Raw genomic sequence first — 26030 nt, forward strand, 5'->3', positions numbered from 1 at the left:
TTTGCGTTTTATCTATATTAGAAGTTGGAAACTGCTCTGAAATTTGATATTTTAAGGTTATTTTTTTTCAACCTACCGAACCCCAAGTGTTTCACATCCTGCAAAATCCATTAAAGGACTCGTAAATCAGGTCCAGATTATAGCGGTCTACTAACAAAGCATAGACAGAAGGTCTCAACGAATTTTTGGTGGAAGTTTCGCGAAAATTTACGGCAATACGAAAATCTATAGTTTCCTCTATTAAATAAAAACGCTCTAGGTAAAAATGATAATGAGAGGTTTCTTAATAAATAACGAAGGTTTCCGTCAGCATGAGAAAAAACGCTTGTATTTTTTCTTGGCACAACGCAATGTTGAAGACCGTAAAAAAATGGTTCCGTAGCGGTTTCATTGTACCACCAAGATAATTCATTTGCATTTAGATAATAAAATCATCGCTACAACCTATGGTCTAATCATATTTTTGAAGCTGCGATTCGGCCGAGAAGTCTGCCAGTTTTTCATTAAATAATCAAGCACGAAAAATATCGCATGCCCTTCACGACGTATTGGAGATCAACTGCTCCCTGAGCGCGACGAAGAAAATAATCGGCATCCGAATAATCTTCGGGTATAAGTTTGTATTCATCAAGTAATTGAAATGTGTTCCAGATGAAAAATAGATAACCTCACGATTCTGTCCCTGGCCCGTTTTGACCCTAGAATCCTTGAAGACATAGGTTTACAGGTTTTCCAGGCAGGGGCGCAGCTTGGAATCAAGGCTGGGGGGGGGGTTTAGGTGCATCTAATACCGGCGTGTGTGGGGGGTTTGGACTACCCACCAGGATAAGCGGTATATGCGAGATTAATATATTGCGGAATTTTAAGAAAAATGATTCAAAATATTGAGTTTTACGGCTTTCTGAGAGATATTTTATTAATCCTTACACTATTCTATTAGCGATATCAATCCAATTAAGTAAAATAGATTAAAATTAAAAATTTATCTGAGCTCTGGGGGGGTTTTATCCCCCAAACCCCCCCCCCCCCCCTCGCTGCGCCACTGTTTCCAGGGACTGGACCACCAGGTCCTGAGTGGTGAAAAACCAACTCAGGCGGGACTCGCACCCGCGACGCTAGGAAAAGCAGGCAAGAACTGTGTAACCCGTTGCCACCGGGCCCGACAAATTTCTATTCATCCATCTGCTTTTATTAAGACCTGGTTACACTCGTACGCTTTAATTTATTGTGTAACCAGGCTTGAAATGCGTTTCTTTGAAATTTTACGGACGTCGCTCACCATCTTCAGAAGCGCATCGCGAGCGCAATACCCTAACCAGCGTCGATTGGGCGCTTCCGCAAATTTCGCACGCGGAGCGCCTGAATCATCGTCTATCGATGCAACATTGGACGTCATGGACAACTCCGCGTGGTCCCTCGGAAGTCTATTAGTAGACCTGTTGCTCCGCGCTATCACTAGAGAGCAAATTTAACTGACAATGAATGGCCGAACACGGATGCTGTGAAACTTGGCTCGGAGCCGGCACTTTCGGAAGTAGTTCTTAGGAGTATCGCTTACGAACAGCTGATTAGAATTAGAACGGTACAGGAATTAAAGAAGTCGATTTCCTGTGAACTCTTAAATTAGCGATGATATGACCCTATTAGCGGATTACGGGCGACCATCCTGCCAGGATGGCTATAGACATACTATAGTAAAATATAAAAATCTTAATAATGTACGTATTTTTACACAGCAAGTTTGTATTTCTTAAGTTCAAGCCACAAGACTAATTCTTATCATGCCCATCAATTTCTCTATGGAGATCAAGCAAATCTACTTTTGTTGAGAAATATTACCCTCCACACCAGTAACGTATAATTACCTACCACAAAGGGGAGTCCAAAATTAATGCAAGATTTGATTGAGAAAGTTTAAATGTGGACATTCCATGATATTTTACATTTTAAAAATAAAAAAAAACTTGAGGAATTACGATGGTACTTACTGGTAAATACATGGACAGGAAAAACTTTGATAACTCTGAGCATCTCATGGAGGTAGACAGTATAACGCTTTAAATGTTCCTCATCTTAAGGATAAGGTCAGGCCCCCATTATCCCATATTGCAGGGTGTGGTTCAAAACTTATTAAGGTAGGCTTGGCTACTAGTCAGAAGGATTAGAAGGGCTAAGTGAATACAGGTATATTTTTCAATATAGTTATCAAAAACATTATTTCATAAGTACAGGCAATTGTGACTAACTTGAGGTTAGTCAAATTGAGATGCTAAAAAAAATTTTTGTCCATTATCAGAGTTGTTTAAGAGGGCTGTCCACAAAGAGTCCACCTCCGATGAAGTATCGTATGCAAAATGATAAGGATAGAGATTGTATTCAAGTGAAGATAAATTTCATAATGTTTGCCACCAATTCACGTAGTAGAAACAACTCCAGAATCTCAAATAAAATTGATAGTTTGAGGCGTGACTCGGTGACATTGCTTCATGTTAAATAAAAAACTTTGTAAATTTCACATATGATTTTAACATCAACCAGTTTCAACAGGTGCAAATAATTTGCACCTGAAATCCTATGAGAAGTTTACTAAGTTCCATAATCTCATTAGAAACAAAAATGTTCAGTAATAAATACACAGAAATATTCAGAGCATGAAACAGAGGAATTAAAATCATTAAGTGAGCAATATCACCATTATCTTTGTGATGAAGGAAAGACACAGGTGCAGTATTAGAATGACTGCCAGTCTTCCTGACAGAATAAGTGCAGACTGTCTATATAATCAAACCAAAAAATGCCTAAATTTCCGCAAAATGAAAATGAAATCAATAGCACATCGAATGAAATATTTGGTTTTCTCATACATTTTAACTGATGAAATATAACCAGTATAGGCAGCCCGCATACCACTCAATCACTCCCCAATTGCAACTTTAAAATTACCCGACTACCAGGAGTCAATCAGAATGGAGTATATATCACCTCAATAGATATCGTAAATGAACATGGTTTAGGATACAAATAATCCATTACACCAAATAGGAAAACATGATTTGTATTTAATCTCAGCAAAAATATTACAATATTGCATTTCATACCACACACACATACACACAAATAAAAAATACAAAACAGAAAGGCTGTATAAACCTTAAAAAAAGAAATATGTCTACTATGCATGCAATCACAGCCATTCCTTAAATACACGGTCAAAGTTTTCATCTTCAATGAAGGGCTGGTCAATAGACCTGGAGAAAGAAAATTCAAACACTTTATGGAATACCAAACATAATCTAATTGATTAAAAGAACTAAATCTTTAATACTTGATAGATAAGTAATGATTCATCATTATTGTTTTTGTATTTCCTTATCATAATTTTCAATTCAGATGCTCTAATATATCTTGATGAGAATCAAAATACCCAAATCAGTAGTCCATGATACCAATGAGGTGATTACATCAGAAAGCAGCTAATGTTAAGATAAGGCTACTTTGAGACTGAATAACATTAATATGAAGCAAAACAAAAACATGATGCATATAACTAATAAGCATTAGGGACCAGAAAAATTGAAGGAAAAATAGAAGGGTATAGACACAGGTAGTAAAAAATGATGATTATAAAATACTTTTGAATTTTAAATTGATATGCTAATTTATGACCCCTTTTTCCAGACAAGGTTGATGAGATCAAGTAGTTTTCTTCCCAAGGCAAAGGCCACATTTCTACATTCCCATTGGTTTATTGCACAAGCAAACACAGCAATTTATTTCGAGTGTCCAGCCTCAATGAAAGTATCTTCTAAAAGATCAATCAGCAACAAACTATTACAAGGAACTTGATAAACAAATTATTTACCTGATCATCATTTCCCCGCAAAAGAGACACTCAGATGCAACAATGTTGTCAATGTCACCCTTGATTTGTTCTCTAGCACCAAGTGAAGATGATCCTAGAGAAGCTGTATCATCTCGCAAAGAGAAAGTTGCCAGCTGTTTCTGTGGAAGATAATTGAAACATATGCAAGTTTTACAAAACATTAGATGATGAACTGCAACTACTTACAGGGGAGTACATCTCTTTCAAGATTGGCTAAACTTTCATAAAACTCTTAAATATTACGGAATTAGGTCTTTAAGACAGCAAATAAATGATAAGTTCCAAAAATACTGACATTTCTAAGAATCATGAGCGGACAGAGATTTCACAGAAGGCCTCCCCTTAGGGAGGGGATAGGTCAGGCCGAACAACTTGTATAGCCCTGTCCATCACATTTGGGATTTTAAATGCACTGCATATGTTCATATGATTGGAATTATGGATTCCAAAAATAATACATAAAATCTTAGGAGGGAAGAATTAGCAAGGCATATTGGAGAGAAAATTAACAATGACTAACCTGTAAATCATGAAGCCTATTTCTCTTCCCTGTAGGCAAGAGTGGATGAACTTGATGAAGAAGGCAGTCTGAATGAAATAAATGGCCACATGGGAACACATAAAAAGCCCTTGCTAACAGCCGGCAGTCACAAACACAGCACAAATCATGTGCTCTAATGACAGTATGTCTGCAAAGATAAATCGAGAACATCTGCTACGATCATGCAATTACAACATCACCCAGGGAAAACATTATTTAGTACATTCTCCGATTATATCAACATCAAGTGAACATATGCAAATTAATATCAGTTTCAACTAATATTATGATAACCCCCTTATCCTAGGGTAGATAATCCTCTACTCACCTATTTCGAAATGACTGAATATCTTGTCTAATGACCTCAGCAGATTTGGTCGCCTCATCCATTTCCTCTTTTAAATCTTGAATATGCTGGTTGTATTCCTTCATGTAAATATGAAATCAACTGCTTCAAGAGTAATTCAAAACATAAAAAAAACCAGAGCTCCTAATACCAACAGCTCACAAATAATAATCTTACCTGCAATGAGGTGCAAATGGCATCTTTGAAATGGTCAATTGTAACAAAGTCGGAAAAAAATGGGAGTATATCCTCAATCTTGATCAGATCACACTGTTGAATAAATTCCATTGCTTCCTGGATATCATCTTTCTCCTTGACCACATGCTCAGCTACAAACAGGAAATTGAAGTTAATGATCAAATACAGTCAATGAATTTGGCACTAATGCTATTGAATTATAGGTAATAATATCTTTAGTAATCAAGGAAATAACAAGCAAAAGAAAATATGAAAGTCTAGCATTAATCAATTGATTCTGAACATCTTTACCTCATAAATACAATGAAGAGATAACAAGGAATTAAAATTATATTGAAGATGATATGTCAACATTGATGTTAACAAGTAATTAGTAACATACATATATGTATGGTATCAATCACATATTTTTTGTCTAAAAACAATGCCAGGAATCCCATGGCTTTGTCAGGCCATCTGAAGAGATCTTTTGATCATAATCTTGGCCTTATGAGTCGCTACTTTTTGCTGTTCCCAGTATTGAAATTTGAAAACTACATTTCACATTATGCTCGAAAGTGTAATGGTTTTATTGGCTGATGCAGAATGGTCTTTTCATAATTCTTAAACTTCCCTGATCGACCTTCGGAAATATGCATTGTTTCTTTCAATATTTACTTTGTTCTTCTATGCCAGAGGTTTGAAAGGGACCAAAAATTATCAATAAACATACATATATGTAGTGTAGGGTCCACAACTTCCATCAACACAACAGGCTTCAAAACTGACCAATACAGACATAACAATAATTCCCTAACACAGATAAAGTAGCGGTTTGAGGCAGAAAGCTAGACAGCCTCAATTTTAAAACCTATTTTATAGATTACATAGAAAATATCAATTAAAATTTTCCCTCAATATGATACAACACAGGCAATTATATCAATGATTTTTTAAATTTTAATTACATATGTATTTCATTCCAGTGAATGGAAAGGGAGAAAATAGTACTAGTGTGAGGAGTTGACATGATTCATACCTATTTTCAGCCATAGTCTTTTACGCAAGTCAGGATCAGAACCAGGTGTAGGCGGAGGCATTGAAGCAGTACGTTTAGCTAGCTCAGGTCCAACTTGAAGAGCAAGGTCCACTGCAGCCTCCCACATCCCAAGAAGTGTAGACAGCTGAACACAAGCTTCGGTGAGGTTGTGCTCACGGCATAGTTTCAGAGCGTAATGGATATCATAGCAAACTAATCGACCATCCTGCCCTGTTAAGTAGAAGGATAAAAGACAGTTTTTCAAACAAAACTAATTTCAGTGTGTAACAAAATATTATATATTATTGACCCAACTGTAAAGTTTGCTTTTGATGAAGGAAAGTATTAATGCAACAAGAGAGAAGTATATAATTAAACTAAAAAGTTTTCAGCACACTTGAATTATACACATGCACCACTTCAGTCTTTTTGACTTCATTACTAACTCCCTTGATGCAGTGAGTCAATACCTTGGCTTTCAAACTCCCTTTTCAGTGTGGCAAGTTGACAGACTGACTACGTAAATAACTATTGTTCAGATGCTGTGAACTATTGTCTATTGACTCAATTTAAATAGAATAAAAAACTAATCTAATATAAAAAACAATAACTGCAATAATGTATTAATCTAAGGTGTTACATTTTCTTGAATTACAGTTCATATTTCTAGCAAGCACCTCATTGTATCTCTTCCTAGCAACTCAGAGAAAGTGTCAGTATGCAAAAAAGAGTTTCAATAAATGTAATCTCCACAACAACTGAAGGCTAAAGACATCACATACAATCATTAAAATCACTAGGAGGATCAATTGATGTTAAGATCTTGGAAAGTTTACCCACAGTATTGAAAATTTTAAATGCTACTTACATCATTATTTGCCATTAAGTGTACTTCATTGATGACTATATAATATACAAATAAATTTGAACATGAAAATGGAAAGTTACCTTGAGTAGTTAGATAACTCATCAACTTAGGGGAATTTCTCTTGGCATATAAAGTCAGCAGATAGTTGTGAATTGCAGGCTCCTGTGTTCTAAGGGAATAAACACAGTATTCCAGATAGTTGATTACCTCTAAAACCTAGAAAATAACATGATAAACATGGTAACAGAAATTTGAAGCACAAGGCATAATATTAGATAGCACAGTACATCTATCATATAGATACATATACATATTTACTGTAATCCTTTCAATTTTCAATTGATGCTTTTTTTGGCTTTTTTTGTTAAATATTAAAGCAAAATGTCGAACACCTATTTTAAAAGTGATTTTAAGATCCTGAGGGACAATTAACTAGAACTACATTACCTGTGCATCGTTCTTGTCACAAGTTATCAATGCAGGAATCAGCTTGGATGGATCAAGGCCTCCCCAATGGTTTATAATCACTTGGAATGTTAGCTTGGGAATGGCTTGCATTAGGGTTGGAGCAAACTGATAAAACAATTCTTTCTTATTTTCAGTTTTCAAAATCTCTAAGGCTGAAAAGAAAAACCTAAGGGTCAGTAAGGGAAAATATGTATCACACTATAATTACTAAAACTAAACATGCAGAGCATCTTTCTTTAAACGCATCAAGTGATAGTAAGGGCATTTTTTAAGGTGACAATAATCAAGCTATAGATTTCAAGTTCCTTTAAGATGATGTAGGACAACAATTTCTTGTGATAATTTTAATCTATCATAAATTGAGGATAAATCGAGGGTTGCACCATGATATCTCAACCACTCAAGGAGGAAGAGCATTACATGAATGCAAAATAATAAACAAGAATGCCACCTTATGAAGAGGTTAAGGAAGCACTGCAGATCCAAGTTGCTCCATATAAATATACATATGAGGATTCAAATAAACCAATACATTCAATTCCCACATGCTTATCTCAGTGAGCCCTAGGAAGCCATCCTAAGTAAATACCGTACTTATATGCATAGCTCAACCTCATAGTCATTGAGTTTATAAAAACAGAGCACAAAAAATTATTTCCAGTGAATGGGAGCAAAAACTGATAGAGGTGGATGAATTCTGTTATTTGGGAAGCAAAATAACCAGTGACGGGAGAGGTAAGAAAGAAATTATCAGCAGAATAGCCCAGGCGAAGAGAGCATTCCACCAAAAGAGAGACCTGCTTACAGCGGGAAACTTAAATATGGAAGTAAAGAAACAATTTATAAGAACCTACATTTGGAGTATGCTCCTATACGGAAGTGAGGCATGGATAATGACCGCAGTGGAGAAAGCAAGGATAGAGGCCTTCGAAATGTGGTGCTACAGAAGAATGATGAAAATCAAATGGATCGACCGAGTTAGAAACAAGGAAGTCCTAAGAAGAGTAGGAGAGAAGAGAAGCCTCATGAAAACCTTAATAAGAAGACGGAACAACCTTGTAGGCCACATCCTGAGACATGATGGCCTGATGAAGACAATCGTCGAAGGACAAGTGGAAGGCAAGAATGGAAAAGGAAGATCTCGAACAAAATATATGGAACAAGTAAAGAGAGATGTGAAAGAGAAGAAATATGTAGGTGTGAAAAGATTAGCTGATAGGAGAACTGAGTGGAGAGCTGCATCAAACCAATCCTAGGATTGTTGACCAGTGATGATGATGAAAAATTATTTTCCATACCTTCATGAAAATTATTTTTGCTGATGTGGTGATGAACAACTTTCTCGAAGTCCCGGTTCAACATTGCAAACTGAATCATGTTATCCTTATCCCCATGGCTTGCCATCAGTTTGTACAGGGTATCTTGGTTATCTCTTACAGAACCCTAAAAAAGTTTAGAAAGAAATAACCATCCCAAAGTTCCCAAAAGTTCATCACAAAATCATCATGCTTTCACACACTGATAAACTAATAACTAAGTCTTTAAATGTAAATAAATTATATTAAAGATGGTATACCAGCAATCAAACATAATGAGGAAACTCAAATGAAATTTTCAGAGGCATTACAACAGCTCAAAATTTCCATCCAATAATGCAAAAGGCTACTTACTATGACTTCTTTCTTTGTTAGGAATGCGTCGAACTCCCTTTTCAGTATCATATACTCAGGTGTATCAGTCTTATCTTCATTTTTTAAGGTGCCAAGCTGCTTTAGAAACAATTCCGTGACCCAAACAACAATCATAGTGATTTGAGTTTTGTCCCCTTCCTTTAAAGTCTCCAGCTTCTGCAAAATCATAAAAATTACATGGAATAAACAAATACATTGAAACTACACTAAAACTCGCTTACAATGAATTTTAGGGGACTATCGTTCCATTTTGTAATAAATTGGATTTTGTTAAATCCATAAAAAGGATTTTGCCCCAATAAATCACAGGATTGCCAGCTAATATTCCATAAATCGTCTAAATTTAAGCAAGAGATCCATAATATTTAACCATCGTCCCACCCTTTCCATTAAACAGCTGTTATGGGAATGATTTTAAGATCAACAGTGGAACTATGAGGTGATGGCCGTAATTTCTTTATAAAATAGGAAATAATTCCTCAAAGGACCAAAGAATAGTTCATTATAGCAGGGATTTTGTATCATCTGAACTCATTACATGCAGGAAAATTAACATTAGTGATCATAGGAAAGTCCAACTCACCTCGTTATAGGCGGGAACATGTTACATGAATGATCACTATAAGTGAGTTTTACTGTATAATCAGTTACTAATTTGTCTATTATTTGTCTAGTCATGAACCATTTTACTAATTTCCAGGATCTAGATTAAGAATAAACAATAGGTCTGTTTCTAAACACCTAAGCCTCTTCAGCTAAGACCCTATTACTTCATAAATGTCATATTATTTCACAATGACAATTGGAAAAATGGACTACTCGTCGAGGCCATATTCAAAGATTAACTATATAATTCTTACTTCACTGCCAATTTTTTTTCCAGCAGTGATTTCCAAAAGCAAAATAAGATCAATTTAAGCATAATTTGCCTAGATAGATACAATTTATTGGTTGACTAACTTTCTACCGTAACTTGGTAGAGACAGACAGAAGCTTAAAGATTTTTTTTGGAATACATGTATTAAAAACTATGATTGTTGATATTTATAGTTCTTTTCCTTGGTGTCAACTCAACTGGTCACAACTGATTAAAAATTAAGTCCCATAAGATTAGAAGTGCAAAAGTAAGATAAAGTATCGCGTGCAACCTAGTGCTCAGTGTATTCCATGAGATTCACAAACTTATTTTTAACAGACTTGGCTTATGCACTCCAATGTCGAGGTGCCCACCTCTAAACTGATCTATACTCACCAAAACAGATTAAAAAATAATTGCTAAAATCAGACTACTTCTCCTTTTTATGAGAGTAACAGAGGGAAGTAAGCTCAGAACAATCATGCATTCGAAAGTTATAAAGGGGTCAAAGGACATGAAAAGTGGATGAAGAAAAAACAGAAGTTATATGAGATACGAAGAACCTTTGAAGCTACAATCAAGTTAAAATATTCAAAGGAGAGAATGATTAAGAAGAGGGAATAAGAAATATCACACTAACCTTAATAAGGAACATTTTGAGAGCCTCTATCTCATTAGCTTGCAAAAATTTAAGGGCAATCTCTTCAAATGAGCAGTGGGTTTTTGCATAATGTATGGCACTTTCTTCATACCTGGAATTCAATGCCGATTTTAAATCCATACTCATACATAAACTAAAAAAAACACACGAACAGGAATATAAGACTAAAAAAATCTTACTGCTCTTCTTCAAAGAAACTTTCAGCTTGCTTGATGAGCACTTGGTCCATGTGGGCAGGGTTATCTTGGCAATACTGCTTGGCAAGGTCAAACATGCCCTTTTCAACATAAACCTGAAAAAGTTTGCCAATACACCCGTCAGAATAACTAGACAACTCAATAATAAGCATGTATTACAATAATAGCCATTTAAACTAATTACATAAGGGTGCCATTTTTCAAAATTGATGAATGTTCAAGCCACTTGCTGAAGATACACCTCTCCTCCTTGCCCTAGTGTATATTGTTGGCAGTTTCGGAGAAAAGATTTCTGTGAGAGAATTGTGGTAATTTTTGGCTTCTTATTATGGCTCACATCATGGATTAACAATGCCACTTTGGAAACTCAATTTAATGACTATTTATGCTGAAATTCAAGACAACCAGACACTTAGGTTTACATTACACTTACGTGGATGCCCTTACAATTCTTATCTCAAATAATCCAGATTTAAAAATTTTTCATCATTGAACCTTGCTCTGTGGAAACACCACTTTGAGTCAATCCATCATCCCAACGATGCAGTGTAAATACGAAGTGCACTTATTCAGAAAATAGAGGCCAAGTTAATACAATTAAGCAGAAAATTTCAAAATGGATGGCTTGAAAGTGCATTAATGATACGAGTATAACCTGGATTATCCATGTTTTCCGATTATTCGTGCCGTCTCTCCCCATTATTAGCCCCGATAATCGGGAATGTACTGTACCCCCCAAAATTTAAAGATAAATTAACACAAATTATAAAGTGCTACCTAATTGTCAGCCCTGATCTTCTATTAACTATATTTGCTAATGATACATTTAAATCACTTTTAACATATCGTACGTGACAGAGGAGGACTTTTTGTTGGCTTTTGACAGAGATTACACATGCATATACAAATAACGGATCACAATTGTGCTGATTCTTCAAAAAATTACAAAACCAATGACTTTACTCGTAAAAACACACAACGTAAAATTACATTCAAGTAGAAAAATTAGGAAAGATATTGATTTGATTCGTACCTATAGGTATGTAACTACCAACAGTGGAATGAACTACACCCAAATGCTTATACCCCTGATTCCCTTCATGTAATTTCCTGTGCCCGGATAAAGTAATTAAGATTACCTGCCAAACATTCCTGTCTTCTTTTGCTACTTTGTACTTAAATACAGCCTTTTCAGAGTATGCCCATATAGTGTTCCTAACGGGATCTTTGGTGATGTTTATGAGCTGCCCAAATGCCTGAAAAAATGGATATGATGTGAATGTATTATTAAAATTTCCATTTAAGCAATACAGCATCAAAAAAAATAGACACAGCAAGAAACTGATGATTAATCTTTCCCTAAATTCTCAAGCACTAAAAATATATACTTCTACAACATACCTCATTATGCATGTCTTCAAAAATCAATTCATTATTCAGAGTGCATATTCCCTTCACATGGTCAACATACAGAAGAAGTGCATGGAATTCCGTTAAGATGAAGGAAAGAGGAGTGGTGGACAATTCTAAACTTGGATCAGTAGTTTTTGGAAACTGGACCATATCTGGATGGAATATTACTGTATCTGCTCCACTTAGAGTAGAGACATCAATCTGAAATTAAAACATTGCCATCAATTATTTAGTGCCTAAGTATGAAGATAACATAATGGCTATCAAAACCTTTATAGGACTCATGCATCTAATAGCCAAAGTTTAGATGATGGATTCGTTCATTGAGAGCCGAAAATGCAATGAGCTCATTGAACAATGCTTTTTTATTGGAAAGAGGAAGATTTCTTTGTATTCAATTATTTTTCCCTCACACATCAACTGAATTCATTTAATAAATTGCAATTTCAGCTCCGAGTGAATGGCCCCATTTATTAAAAGAATTCAGGAGAAGGAAGGGAAAAACAAATAATGATGAAAAAAATACCTTATCCAACCACTTTCTCGGAAGAAAAAAAAATGTTGAGCCCACTTTTTATTAGTTTCAGAGATCATTAGAGCTCTGGTTGAATTACTCAATCAGAAGGAACCTTTCATCGAGAGAAGGAATGACAATACACTAGAGTCTAAGCAGCAATGCAGGGCCGACATGCAGTTGAGAAGCGGCAACCTGCTTGGCAGGAGTATGTGATATAATCGCTTTATTGGGAAAGGGTGAAGGCCATAAATTTTTTGCCAAAAATAGCTTGAAAAGTGGGAGGTAAATTGAAAAAATGCATATTTTTTCATGTTTATATTCCACAGTATAAACATAACTACAGCCGACTCCCAATTATCTGGGTGAAGTTTTTCTGGGTTGCAGATTATCTGTGCATGAGTTCACGGTCCTTCTAAGTTTTCTGTGATCATTGTAAAAAATAAAATCGGACACAAAAGCACCAAGACATTTGCATTTTAAAATACAATGTTACACCAGGCTAATTATTTCTATTTTAATTCCCTTCTTAAAGTGGAATTATGTTATCTACTTGCTGACACGGAATGTTTCAAGTCTACTTGGGCGTCTGCTCCAGCATTTAAGGCAACGGCAGATCAACGGCAGAAGAAAAACTCTTGATTTATTTTAGAAGGTTCTTCAATAGTCTATCATTCGTAAATTCAGATAAATCTTATTTACAATCTATGATTGTGTATTTCATATCGCAAATGTGTAATTATTGCCGTGGCCTCGCATGCGGTTGAATACGCCCCAAGGGAACCAGAGATTTCGTCACACTCGGGCATGTTTACGCCATTACCACTGAAGGCCAAACTGGAAAGGAATGGAATAGCAGAAGTGAAAGCAGTGGGGGAAGTGGAAGTAGAGATAGCATGAGTCATAGCTAAGCATCGCCTGCATAAACATTTTGCCTTAAGTCCTGGTTTCCTTTAACCGCTATTGCATGATGGCATAATTGCGTGCCCCTTGCCTTCATGGGAGGTCCGTGCTCCTCTTTTCCAAGCATCACCATGCAGGATCAGGCTCAGTGATTACGGATCCGCGTCCCGCAGCAGTTGCATCCCAGGCAACTTGTGCGAAACGCGACTACTCAGCATGATGCCTGTCAGTGTAGTTTCCAATGTTGTGCAGTGGTTTCAAAGCATTTGTGCAAACCATTTTTCTGAATCCGTGACCTCGCAGCCACGGGTGCGTGGTTTATGGAAACCAGGTATTACCATATTTCTCCGAATATAGTCCCCCTCTGAATATAGTCCCCCCCCCCTAATTTTGAGGCTTCAGTTTCGGGAAAAGTTAAAAAAATGCGTTTGAATATTGTCCCCCCTTTACTTTTACCACGGGCATTTTTGGAAAAAAAAGGGGGATTATATTCAGACATATAAGGTATATGAAGCAGTAGGAATACGAGGACGATCACGTTATCACCGCGAAAAAGATCGTGGTTGGGAAGAGAAAGCTCTTAACGATTCCAAAAATCAATCTAAAATAATGGATAACATGCGTAAGTAATAATTGATTGTTTGATTTACGTAAATTATGAAAATTACAAGAAATAAAAGTAAAGTTTGGATTATCCGTGTTTTTCAATTATTTATGCCGCCCCTCCCCATTAGCCCGGATAATTGGGAGTGTACTGTACATATTACTGTACTGCACATTTTTCAAACTATCACTATCCACACTTCAAAAAAATTGGTAAATGAGTCCACTACCAAAAAAATTGTCTAATTACTATAAATCTACTATGGATCATTGGTTATCATTCTCCAGTTTCAAATGGCTATGATTCTGCAATGGTCAGAAGAGGCAACTGATATTCTCATCAAGATGGCCGCCGGTGTGAGAATGTGTGTTTTTCGGTGTGTTCTAGTTTTTGCCGTAACTTTGGTAATTACGTCGTCATGGACGTCAAAGTGGGTTCCTCAACAGTGTGTAAGTTCCCCAGCTATCGGTGCGATCAACGATTCAGGATACAACGGGATTAGATGCAGAAAAGTGGCTTTGTTCTGGAATGGCTTCGCCGTCGCCGGTCTTCCGACCCACCATTGCCGTGCGCCCGTCACCACCGGGACCTCTCGCGGCAACAGAGGCCGCTTCGCCCCAGCTTGGAAGCGCGTCGCCCTCCTCATTCTTCTTGCCAGTGACGTGAACATTAATCCCGGCCCCCTGTGCAGCGCTTACTATCAAAATGTTAGAAGCCTACAAAATAAGCTTTCGGATTTGACGTGTCACATCTCCGAACTTTCCTCATTCAAGATCATTGCGTTAACTGAGACATGGCTTAACGCGAACGTTTTTGATAGTGAATTAGCTTTTTTTTCCACGCACCAAATTTTTCGGCGTGATCGGGGCTCCCGTGGGGGCGGTGTTTTATTGGCCATCGATTTAGAGTATCCTGCAACCCGAAGGTCCGATCTTGAGACCAACTGTGAAATACTATGGACTCAAATCCATGTCCCTTCCAGCCACACCAGTGACTACAGCACGAAACTATTTGTTGGTTGTTTCTATCGCCCACCTAAAGCAGAACTGTCATCGCTCGAGGCTTGTTTTGAATCTGTGCTACGTGCCCGTGCATTAGGTGATGTGCTACTGTTTGGGGATTTTAATCTATCAATCGTCTGGACCTCCTCGTCACTTGGTTCCCCACGCAATCCAATGGACGATTTTTTCCTTGAACATTTCGTGAATGGTCTTGGCCTCAACCAGTGTAATCCTTTCCCCACAAGAAATTCGGCAACGCTGGATTATATTCTGTCCTCCTCCAAAGTGAGCTCCGTTGCTCTTGGGAGAAATATTTTCACCACAGACCATGACTCTCTCGAGTGCTCCTTGGCCCTTCCACTATCCCCCGGCCGTCGAGATTCCTCGGCCTCAACGCCTGCCAGGGTTTTCCGGTGTTGGAACAAAGCGGACTGGCCAGCCATTAACCGCGTACTCTCTCTTCTTCCTTGGGACCTCCTGGAGTGCGGGTCCCCTGACGAGGCCCTTCAACTATTTTATGACCTTCTTCATGCTGTTATCGCGGATTACGTCCCCTTGCGACGAGTGTCGAAGAAGCGGCCCATCTGGTTAACCCAAGAAACCTCTTTAGCGCTAAAAAATAAACGTGCCGCTTGGAAACTATGTAAGCGTCACCCCAGTCCTCAGACCCGTGAGACCTTTGCAAACCTCCGTCGCCACACCCGCTTCCTTCTTCGCCGTGACTACGCTAACTACGTGAAAGGGATTTTGGACGATATTAATGTTAATTCTAAAAGGTTTTGGTCCCTCGTTAACGCGAAAAGAAGAACAGCTCGCATCCCTAGCACACTATCTGCTGGTGGTGTATCGTATACAGGGGACTCTAGGCCTTCAGCATTCAACAATTACTTTCATTCCAACTTCGCCCATTCTCTTCCGAACACCTATCTCCCTCCTGTCCAGCCTATTTCCACTCATTCCCTCGGATCTGTCTCCACCACTCCTCCAGAAGTGTTATCTTATTTGTCCTCGTTGCCCACGGCGAAATCAACGGGTTCCGATGACATTAGTTCATTATTTTTCAATCGTACATCTACCAGTCTTTGCATTCCAATCTCAATAATCTTCAACAGGTTCTTTTCATCTGGAATTTTTCCTTCACAATGGAAAAAATCAAATGTAACCCCCATTTTGAAATCTGGCCCTAGGGACATAGTTGAGAACTATCGACCCATTTCAATATTACCAATTTTATCTATTATCTTTGAACGCATTATCCATAACCGCATACTTCATTTCACTCTCCCTTACATATCGCCTTCGCAGCATGGCTTTCTTCCTGGGGGGTCCTACCTGACCAATCTCTCTATACTGCACCATCATATAATTTCTGCTTTCGAAAACAGGTCCCAGCTGGATGTCTGTTACATTGACTTTTCTAAAGCTTTTGATTCTGTTAATCATACCCTCCTCATCCACAAACTCCAGTCGCGTTTTAATATCCATGGCACTCTCTTATGTTTAATCTCTAATTTCCTGAGTTCCCGCAGCCAAAGAGTTCTAATTGAAGGTTTTTCGTCGAATTACTTACCCGTTTCTTCTGGCGTGCCTCAAGGCAGTGTATTAGGCCCACTTCTGTTTTCTCTTTACGTTGACGACATTGTTGATGACATTCTTCCCTCTAGTTGTGGTGTTCTCCTCTATGCCGACGATTGTAAAATATTTAAAAGGGTTAACACCGCGGCTGATTCCCTGGTTTTACAAACTGCTCTTCAATCGCTAGAGAAATGGTGCAATAAATGGCAGTTGCGTGTGAATCCTGGAAAATCTACTGCGATGTCTTTCTCGCTGAAGAAGAGCACTATCACCTCCACTTATACACTAAATAATCAACCCATTCCCTCTGTCTTATCCCACTCCGATTTAGGCGTCACTTTTGACCAAAAGTTAACCTTTTACGAACATATAAAAACCGTTGTTAACAAGGCTATGGCAGTGGTTGGGACCCTATATCGGATGAGCGAGATATCCGAACCGAGTGCATTAAAATCAGTATTCATCGGATGTGTGCAACCCATCCTCGAATATTGCTCCCCCATTTGGTCAACTGCTTCTCCCACCACACTAAAATTAATCAACCGTCCACTCAATTTCTTCTTAGCAATAGTTCGACACCGCATACCTCACCTCAGATTCTCTTCACGTGCCGAAATACTTCTTTCACTTGGATTATTACACCCCAACCACCGCAGATTGACATTAGACATCAAATTTCTTTACCGCATCTTAAATGGGTCCTTCAGATCCAGTGATCTCCTATCCTTCTTTTCACTACGCATTCCTGCTCGCAAAACCCGCAATACTGAACTTCTACACCAGCCCAACTTCCGTCTGGCAATATCTCAACGATCCCTCTTTTCCCGCCTACCTTCTATTTTCAATTCAGTCTCCAATACTTCTTCCTCTCTTGACATCTTCTCCTCCCGCTCTAATTTTAATAACCAAGTGAAAAGTCTATCTTTCTGACACTGACCTTTGTATCTGTTGTATAAGCTGAAAATGATTGTTACTTATGATATTATTATTTTTTTTTACATGTTCATTATTATATTTATATAATTTATTTTGTTTATAAGCCCAATGTAAAGGCCTTAGTGCTGTTTTTGGTGTGACATAAATAAATAAATAAATAAATATCCTTCACTAAGGATGATTGAAAACAAGCATTTATATTTGACCTAGCGCAATATCCATTAAGCATTTTCAAAAATGACTCATATAAAACTTGAAATGCACTACATATGTATGCAGACTAAATATGTAATATTTGTCTGCAGACTATATTAAAAAGTTGTAGCCTTATTACCTTTCCGGTATACAGTCCTGATCCTGTTAACCAGGCAACATTCTTAGGCACACTTCTTGAGCTCGGGTAATGGAATTGCAGCTTTGAATATGATAAAGAACTGACCATTGCCAGGAACATTTCTGTGAATGAAGGAAAAAATAAACCAAATAAAATAAAATTATTATGAAAAGATTACGCATTTAATAATACACAATAATGATATTTTCAAGAATAAACAAATATTACATACCTGGTTTAGAGAAATATTTGCTGAATATTTGTTGCAGCACAGGTCTCTCGTCAGATCCAACAGTTTCTCCAATAAACTGATAAAGTTGAGTTATGGTGGTAACAATAATAAAATACCTATCGGTTCTGGGAACATGATGAAATTCTATTCCAGTGATGGGAGTTTCACTTCCTTTTCCAATGTCAAATACCTACAAAAATACCATCTGGTCAATTAGGGAAAATCCAAACAGGCCATTGGCTTTAACAACATAGGTAGTAGACAAAATTTTTCTTCTTTGGTGTGCAAACATTAATAAGACTTAACCCTATGGATGCTGTTATGATGCAATAACGGACACTTTATTAACAAGATTTCATTCAAAATTTTCATTTGAAATGCAAATAAAAAGTACTAGGACATAACTTCTTAGAGAACGAATAATGCATAAAATCCTTCACCTGTTTCCAATATTGCTCCAAGCTAGTCTGAAATATTCGGTCATTCTCCATTCCAATTTCACTTTCAATAATAATTCCCTTGGAGGTTCCAAGTAGTATTGGTCCGGTAGTATTTTCTGCATCATTACCAAAATTCCAAGCAACAGCTGTTATTATATGTCCTTTGAACTTGCTCAACTGCAATACAAAAGTGAAAAATAGATTTCCAGCATACAATTTTCAACACTGATCAATTAAAAGTGAAAGTCTTGTTTGATAGCTTTAATCAGGTATATTCTCAAAATTCTAACACCAGAGGCAAAGCATCTCAATAGCTACGCCCAATTACCTTTATCATAACAAGTGCTATCTAAATTTACAGTGACAAAATTGACTGAAAAACCAAACCACATAATACTTTTCATTGTTTAGATGCAATCTTAAATTAAAGAAGAGAACCAATTTAGGCATTTATTGCATGCACCATACATATAACGTTAAAAATCCAGTCAAATTGTTAACAAAAGTAATATTTATGAAACTGTTGTGATTGTTTTTGTTTGAATATGGCTGGTAATCTCCCAACTATCGTATTACTGTATTCATTTGTTTTTTTGTTCTTCACCGGAAGTTTGTTCTTTTAATAAATTGCAGTTTCGCCATGTTATTCAACACGTGTGGTCGTGTTCATTTACCACTCCTCCTGAATCTAAAACCATCGTCCCCCCAGTAACTATTTACAACAGGTTATGGGCCCATCGCACTTTCCACTGCGCTGCTGAATTCAGATTTCTTTATTTTTGTGGTAAACCGTGTGGTAGCAAAGATGCAAGAATCTCAGGTCACTTCGCAGGCGTATGGTTTCGAAAAACTCGTTGGGCGGGAAAACTATTATGACTGGTCGTTCGCGATGACGAACTATTTACGTCGTAATGGATTGTGGAGTTGTGTCCAGGGAAGTGATAATGGCGAAGGTAAAGAACGTAGGGACGAGAAAGCTTTAGCAGACATTTGCCTTATGGTGCAGCCTGTGGTATATCCCCATGTAAGGCCAGCTAAAACGGCAAAGGATGCCTGGAATGCTTTATCCAAGGCATATGAGGATAAAGGCAAGTGGCGGTATGTATCCCTGCTTCGTTCTATGTGCCAAATGAGGCTCGAAAAGTTTGAAACCATGGACACTTATATCAGCGAGGTGATAATGTTGGCACACAAGCTCGAGGGTATCGGTGAGCCGATGGCGGAAAACTTTGTTGCAGCAATGTTGCTTCAGGGGCTGCCAAATTCGTATGACAATCTTGTCATGGCCATCACGAGTGGGGAGAATGTCTTAAATTTGGATCGTGTGAAGACGATTTTGCTAGACGAAAGCTACCGGAAGAGCGTGAGTGCCGGTCAAAATGCGAGTGTTCCCGAAACCACTGCCCTGTATTCCAAGGGCAAGAAGTACAACTCTTCGACCATGGCTGGGAGTTCATCAGTTGTGAAGGCGTGGAAGTGCTGGAACTGTGGTGAAAAGGGGCATCTTAAAACACAATGCCCGCAGTCGCAGAAGAAGAGGGATCCGAACGAGAACAGAGCCGAGGTTAAGGGAGAGAAGAAAGGAGAAAATAGGAAACCGCTGAGAAGTCTTCTGTGTGCCCTGTCGGCTGCATCGTGTGACTCAGATTGGTTTGTAGATTCCGGAGCATCCGTGCATATGTCACCCCATGAAGACCGTATGCATGATTATTGTCGTGACGTTGACAGTCATATTGAGATTACTGTCGGAAATAACGGTAAGCTTAAAAGCAGAGGTGTTGGATCTGTGAACCTAAATGTAAGTGATCACATTTGTGAACTTAAACATGTTGTGCATGTTCCTGGATTGAAAGAAAATTTGATTTCTGTAAGTCAAGTTGCCGACAAAGGGATCACTGTTGTTTATGATAAAAAGGGTTGTAAAATGTATGATGATGACTTTGTCTGTAATGGTACAGAACTAGCTACTGCAAGTAGAACGAGTAATGGGTTATACCGTTTGGATGTTAAATCAAAGCAGGCATTTGTGTGCAATATTAATGATTATGAATTGTGGCATCAAAGAATGGGTCATTTGGGTATGCAAAATATGATATTGTTGCGGGATAAATTAAGTGATTGCATTGATTTCAAGTATGAACCTGCTGATGATTGTAATGCTTGTGTTCTTGGAAAACAGCACAGAAATCCTTTTCCTAAGGAAGGAGGTACTAGGGCAGATGAGGTACTAGGTCTTGTTCACTCTGATCTGTGTGATTTTGGTTCTAATGTAAAGTCATGGAGTGGGTCAAGGTACATTCTTACTTTGATAGATGATTTCTCTCGCAGAACGACTGTTTATTTCTTAAAGAGCAAGTCTGAAACCAAGCAGAGAGTGATTGATTTTGTAAATATGGCTGAAAATGTAACTGGTAAAAGGTTGAAAATTTTCAGGTCTGATAATGGAACTGAGTTCTTGAGTGATGAGTTACAGAATTTCTTTAAAAGCAGAGGAATCACACATCAGAGAACTGTAAGGTATACTCCACAGCAAAATGGTGTAGCAGAGAGACTGAATCGCACCATTCTGGAGAAAGTGCGATGCATGCTCTTTCACGCAGGAAGTCCTAAGGAGATGTGGGCAGAAGCAGCTAACACTGCTGTGTACTTATTAAACAGAAGCCCCCACAGGAGTGTCCCTGACAATGTCCCTGAGGTCCTGTGGTCAGGTAAGAAAGTCAGCTATGATCAGCTCAGGGTGTTTGGTTCTGATGCATATGCTCTAATCCCTGAGGAAATAAGGGGGGATAAACTAAATCCTAGGAGCAAGAAAATGGTCTTTGTGGGTTACTCTTCAGCTTCCAAGGGGTATCGTTTGCTTAATCCTGAAAACCCGAGAGAAATTCTTGTTGCTCGTGATGTTAAATTCATTGAAAATAGTTTCACTGCAATTAAGGCTATTGGTAAAGGGAAGAAGGGTTCTTTCAGTATGCCTGTGCCTGTAAACTTAGATGATGATTTGCCATTTACTTCAGTGTGTAATGTCAGTGATGATGTTCATTGTCAGAGTGAAACAAATGCCAATGTCAATCACATTCATGGAGCAGAGAATGATATTGAAAATCTGTCTTTTGCGGATGCAAATGAGGTGCAAATAAATCCTGGAAATAATGTCGATGAAGGTGAAAGGAGGTATCCTATGAGGGAAAGGCAAAGGAAGGAATTTCCTGGTTTTGAGTTATATTTAGCATGTGATGAAAAGGTAGAACCTACATCAGTTACCGAGGCATTAAATGGTACTGATAAAATTCATTGGAAAGAAGCTATGGAAAGAGAGATCAGTTCTTTTCAGGAAAACGATGTGTGGGATCTTGTAGACAGACCTAAGGGTGGAAATATAGTGCAATGCAAATGGGTTTTTAAATTGAAGCGGAATGGGGAGGGAGAAGTGGACAAGTATAAGGCTCGCCTGGTAGCTAAGGGTTTCTCTCAGCGTTATGGTATTGATTATCTTGACACTTTTGCTCCTGTGGTGAGACATGATACCTTACGATTGTGTTTTTCAATTGCTGTTGCTCATGGTTTGCATGTACATCACTTGGATGTTTCCACAGCCTTTTTGAATGGTTCACTAAGTGAAGACATTTTCATGTACCAACCGGAAGGTTTTGTTTCAGATGCAAGTAAAGTGTATAAGTTAAAGAAGGCCATTTATGGCCTGAAACAGGCTTCGCGTTCCTGGTATGAGAGAATGGATGAAGTCGTATTAAGTGTTGGTTTTAAGAAATCTCAACATGAGCCTTGTGTTTATTTTTGGAGAGATGGTGCATCCATGGTTATAATATGTGTTTATGTTGATGACTTTTTTGTATTCTTTAATGATGAAGTTCAAGCTGAGAAACTGAAACAAAAGCTCCACTCTTGTTTTAAGGTAAAAGACTTAGGATCAGTCGTGGATTGCCTGGGAATGAGGGTAGAAATGGGTAATGGTAAAGTAAAGTTGAACCAAAAACAGGTAATTTTGAACTTGCTGAGTAAGGTGGGGATGGCAGAATGTAAATCTGTGTCAACCCCTATGGTTCCTGGCACTCGACTGACCAAGGGTGAATCGATAACGTGTGATAGTGTACCTTACCAACAAGTGATTGGAAGTTTACTGTATTTATCAGTGTGTACCAGGCCTGATATATCCTATGCTACCAATTACCTCAGCCAGTTCAACAACTGCTATGGAAATGAACACTGGCAGTGTGTGAAAAGAGTGTTAAGGTATTTAAAAGGAACAATTGATGCAGGAATAGAATTCCGAAGGACTGAGAATAATCCGGATGTTTGTGGTTTTGTTGATGCGTCATTTGCTAATGACGTCAACAGAAAATCAGTGACTGGGTATGTTTTTGTGTCTGCTGGTGGACCAATCTGCTGGGAGAGTAAAAAACAAAGTGTAACTGCCTTGTCTTCAACCGAGGCAGAGTATATTGCCATTGACTCTGCAGGTAGGAAGGCCACTTACTTGAAGGGGTTACTCTCTGAGTTATGTGGTAGGAAGGGGCCAATTCTTTTATGGAATGATAACCAGAGTGCACTAAAATTAGCCTCTGACAATGGATTGCATGCTCGCACTCAGCATATAGAAGTGAAGTTTCATCACATCAGGGAACTTGTTAAGCATAAGAAGGTTGTCCTCAATTACATGGAATCTGAAAAAATGATTGCCGATGTGTTTACTAAGGCACTTAATGTGACTGCACACCGCAAGTGCATTATTCCTCTGGGTATGGTTAATTGTAAAAATGCAATGTAAAGTTGGTAGATTAAGGGAGAGTGTTGTGATTGTTTTTGTTTGAATATGGCTGGTAATCTCCCAACTATCGTATTACTGTATTCATTTGTTTTTTTGTTCTTCACCGGAAGTTTGTTCTTTTAATAAATTGCAGTTTCGCCATGTTATTCAACACGTGTGGTCGTGTTCATTTACCACTCCTCCTGAATCTAAAACCATCGTCCCCCCAGTAACTATTTACAACAGAAACACTTACATAATAAAAAATAATTCCATCAAAATCTTCCTAGTTTAACACCGCATACAAAAAAACCCATTTTTTTAAGGATGCAGAGAAAAGCAACAATTTTAGAATGCTAAGATCACATCAAGCAATTGGAAACAAGTTACATTTATTTGCAACCCAATTGGATTTTCTGCATCTTTTTTTTTTTGCTAATCCATCATTCATATCAAACTTGAGACAACAGGATTTCGGAGCTAACAGTAAATGATGATCACTCACCCAGTGATTCAACCAGAAGTTAGATATGGATAGGTGAGGGTAGAGATAACCCCTAACTAAGCTACAGGAATGTGAATTCCACTCATTAATGTGATGGGGCCAGTTCCTTTTCCTGGGCCACCTCACACTTTGAGGATTTTTGTTAAGGGTATCTGAAGGCTTCACCCAGGATTACGAACCCAGGACCAGCAGCCAAGGGCTCTATACCCAATAGACTACCATGCTCCCCAAACATAAGCAGTTCTAGGGGGGGTGGGGGGGCACGTGCCCCCCCCAATAGCCTTAAAAAATATGCAAGATTTTTTATACGGTCCCATTATAATTGCATTCATTTTGTATTATAAGGTATCCTTGTGCCCCCCCCCCCCCCATGATGGAATAATGGATAAGACGAGACTAGTATTTACAATTACTAAGATCACCATTTTCCTCCGTTTCTAGAAGAAAAAAAATTACATGATACTTCCCAGAACCTCCCCCCCCCCCCCCTCTTCCCCATGTGAGATTAGGTGAGAATTGGCTTGAAGCCCTCCCCCCCTAAACGCCTCACGTGAATAATGGATGCCCCCTTAGAATCTTTCAGGACATGGTTTATGAAACAAATGAAGATTAACACATCCAGTTTGTTCACTTATGTATACACCATGTCAGTTGACAATGTTATTTCTTTAGGTGAGTTTTTTTTCACTTTCTCTGTTTTATATAGCCAACAAACTCTCTTTCCCCCTCCCCAAACTCCCTGGCTGGATCTGTCCTTATCTTATATGAATTGAAAGATTGAATGTAATAGATGCTACATTTGCCCAAAGAATTCTTTACCTGTTTAGCTCTAGTAGATTTTTTGGGTACATAAAGAAGTTCAGCCTGAGCACCAATCAAGTCTGGTGAAAGACTAATTAATAAATGGTTTCCCAATGGATCCAAAAATAAAGATGAGATCTTAGTCTGGTTTAAGTGTTTATTGATGTCTATCTCTGAAAAGAAGAATTTCAATGGATAAGATGGTTTTCCAGAATAGGTACTACGTAGCTAAGTCACATGTAATAATTTAGGCTGTAAGAAAATGCCAACAACCGTTGAAAATACTGTAATAACCAGGATTAATCGTTTAAAAATGCGGCCAACGGCATAAAATTTTACAAAAAATGATTGTATAACAACACAGCACTCGCTAACGAATGCCTACAAACCATAAGTGGGTTTTAAGTCTGAGACATTGCCAACCTTCGTTTCAATCCCTGCTAGATATAATATCTATTAAGTTTCGATTCTTAGGTAGAATTATGAAGCTGATAATAATCAAGGCTTTCAAAGCGAAGGAGAAGGCCACAAAAAGAGTTGTTAATCAACTCAATCCATTGCAAGAATGTCAACACTAGCTTGAAACCTAGTCTTACCTTCAGGTGTATCTGGCTGGCGCAAGTCAATTCGAAGAAGCTTGTTATTTGCCAATGCAAGGACTAGAATATCACTGCTAACAACTAAATGGCATATCTTGTCTTGAAGGGGGTAATCAACCTTGTATTTGCTGAATATTGGAACATCTTCTTCTAGTTTCATGTAAATAACTCCTGTTTTGTTCTAATTGATAAAAATAATATTTTGAATGACCTTAATATTAATGCGTTGTATTTTAATCATAAGCAAAATGAACTTACCATTTCCGGCCTGGGTAAACCTGATTTACTTCTCTGAATTGGTTGACTGGACTGGTAATACGAAGCCATCGCGGAGAAAATCGAATAATTTCGGACCTATATTTAAGGTATCACTATCATCTTTCATCACACTGAACAAACGCAATGGCACTTTACCTAAACGATGTACAAGTATGTTACAGCTGTGGAGTTGGTTTTCCTTTACATATGAGATGTCATGGTGGGCGGTACCTAGCTTTACTTCATTGTCACGCACTTTACCGCCAGTTCGAATTTCATTTAGTTAGATGTAAGCTAGGAAACAAAATATTTTTACGTACACACGGAGAGAAACTGGTGAGGCGCCCAGACAATTTTTTACCTAAACATACTATTTGTCATATTTACTTCCCCAGTCGATGCGCTTGGTTGGCTGCTGGGTTGCGC

At 38.0% G+C, this 26030-nt stretch overlaps 1 protein-coding gene across 1 annotated transcript; it reads right to left on the reverse strand.

The window, feature by feature from the left end:
- Window positions 1-3039: 3039 nt before the first annotated feature.
- Window positions 3040-26001, reverse strand: LOC124171229 (vacuolar protein sorting-associated protein 18 homolog). Its single transcript, XM_046550374.1, has 20 exons — window positions 25605-26001; window positions 25344-25527; window positions 24766-24920; window positions 18680-18856; window positions 18240-18429; window positions 18008-18129; window positions 12129-12341; window positions 11867-11983; window positions 10710-10822; window positions 10510-10621; window positions 8993-9169; window positions 8621-8765; window positions 7302-7474; window positions 6935-7070; window positions 5987-6217; window positions 4948-5099; window positions 4753-4850; window positions 4404-4572; window positions 3863-4002; window positions 3040-3248 (listed from the first exon to the last, which is right to left on the reverse strand). The coding sequence occupies exons 1-20, from the start codon at window positions 25671-25673 to the stop codon at window positions 3185-3187; spliced, it is 2937 nt and encodes a 978-aa protein (XP_046406330.1). The 5' UTR covers window positions 25674-26001; the 3' UTR covers window positions 3040-3184.
- Window positions 26002-26030: the final 29 nt, after the last annotated feature.

The sequence above is a fragment of the Ischnura elegans genome, chromosome 1 (assembly GCF_921293095.1).
Source record: "Ischnura elegans chromosome 1, ioIscEleg1.1, whole genome shotgun sequence".
NCBI lineage: Eukaryota > Metazoa > Arthropoda > Insecta > Odonata > Coenagrionidae > Ischnura > Ischnura elegans.

Excerpts from the sequence above, each read along its gene's own strand:
- LOC124171229 (XM_046550374.1), bottom strand. The coding sequence starts at position 25,673 with ATGGCTTCGTATTACCAGTCCAGTCAACCAATTCAGAGAAGTAAATCA. Across the intron at positions 10,823-11,866 it reads AAGACAGGAATGTTTGGCAG|GTTTATGTTGAAAAGGGCAT; the intron begins GTAATCTTAATT and ends AAACTTTTTCAG. Across the intron at positions 6,218-6,934 it reads GAGTTATCTAACTACTCAAG|GGCAGGATGGTCGATTAGTT; the intron begins GTAACTTTCCAT and ends TCTACTTAACAG.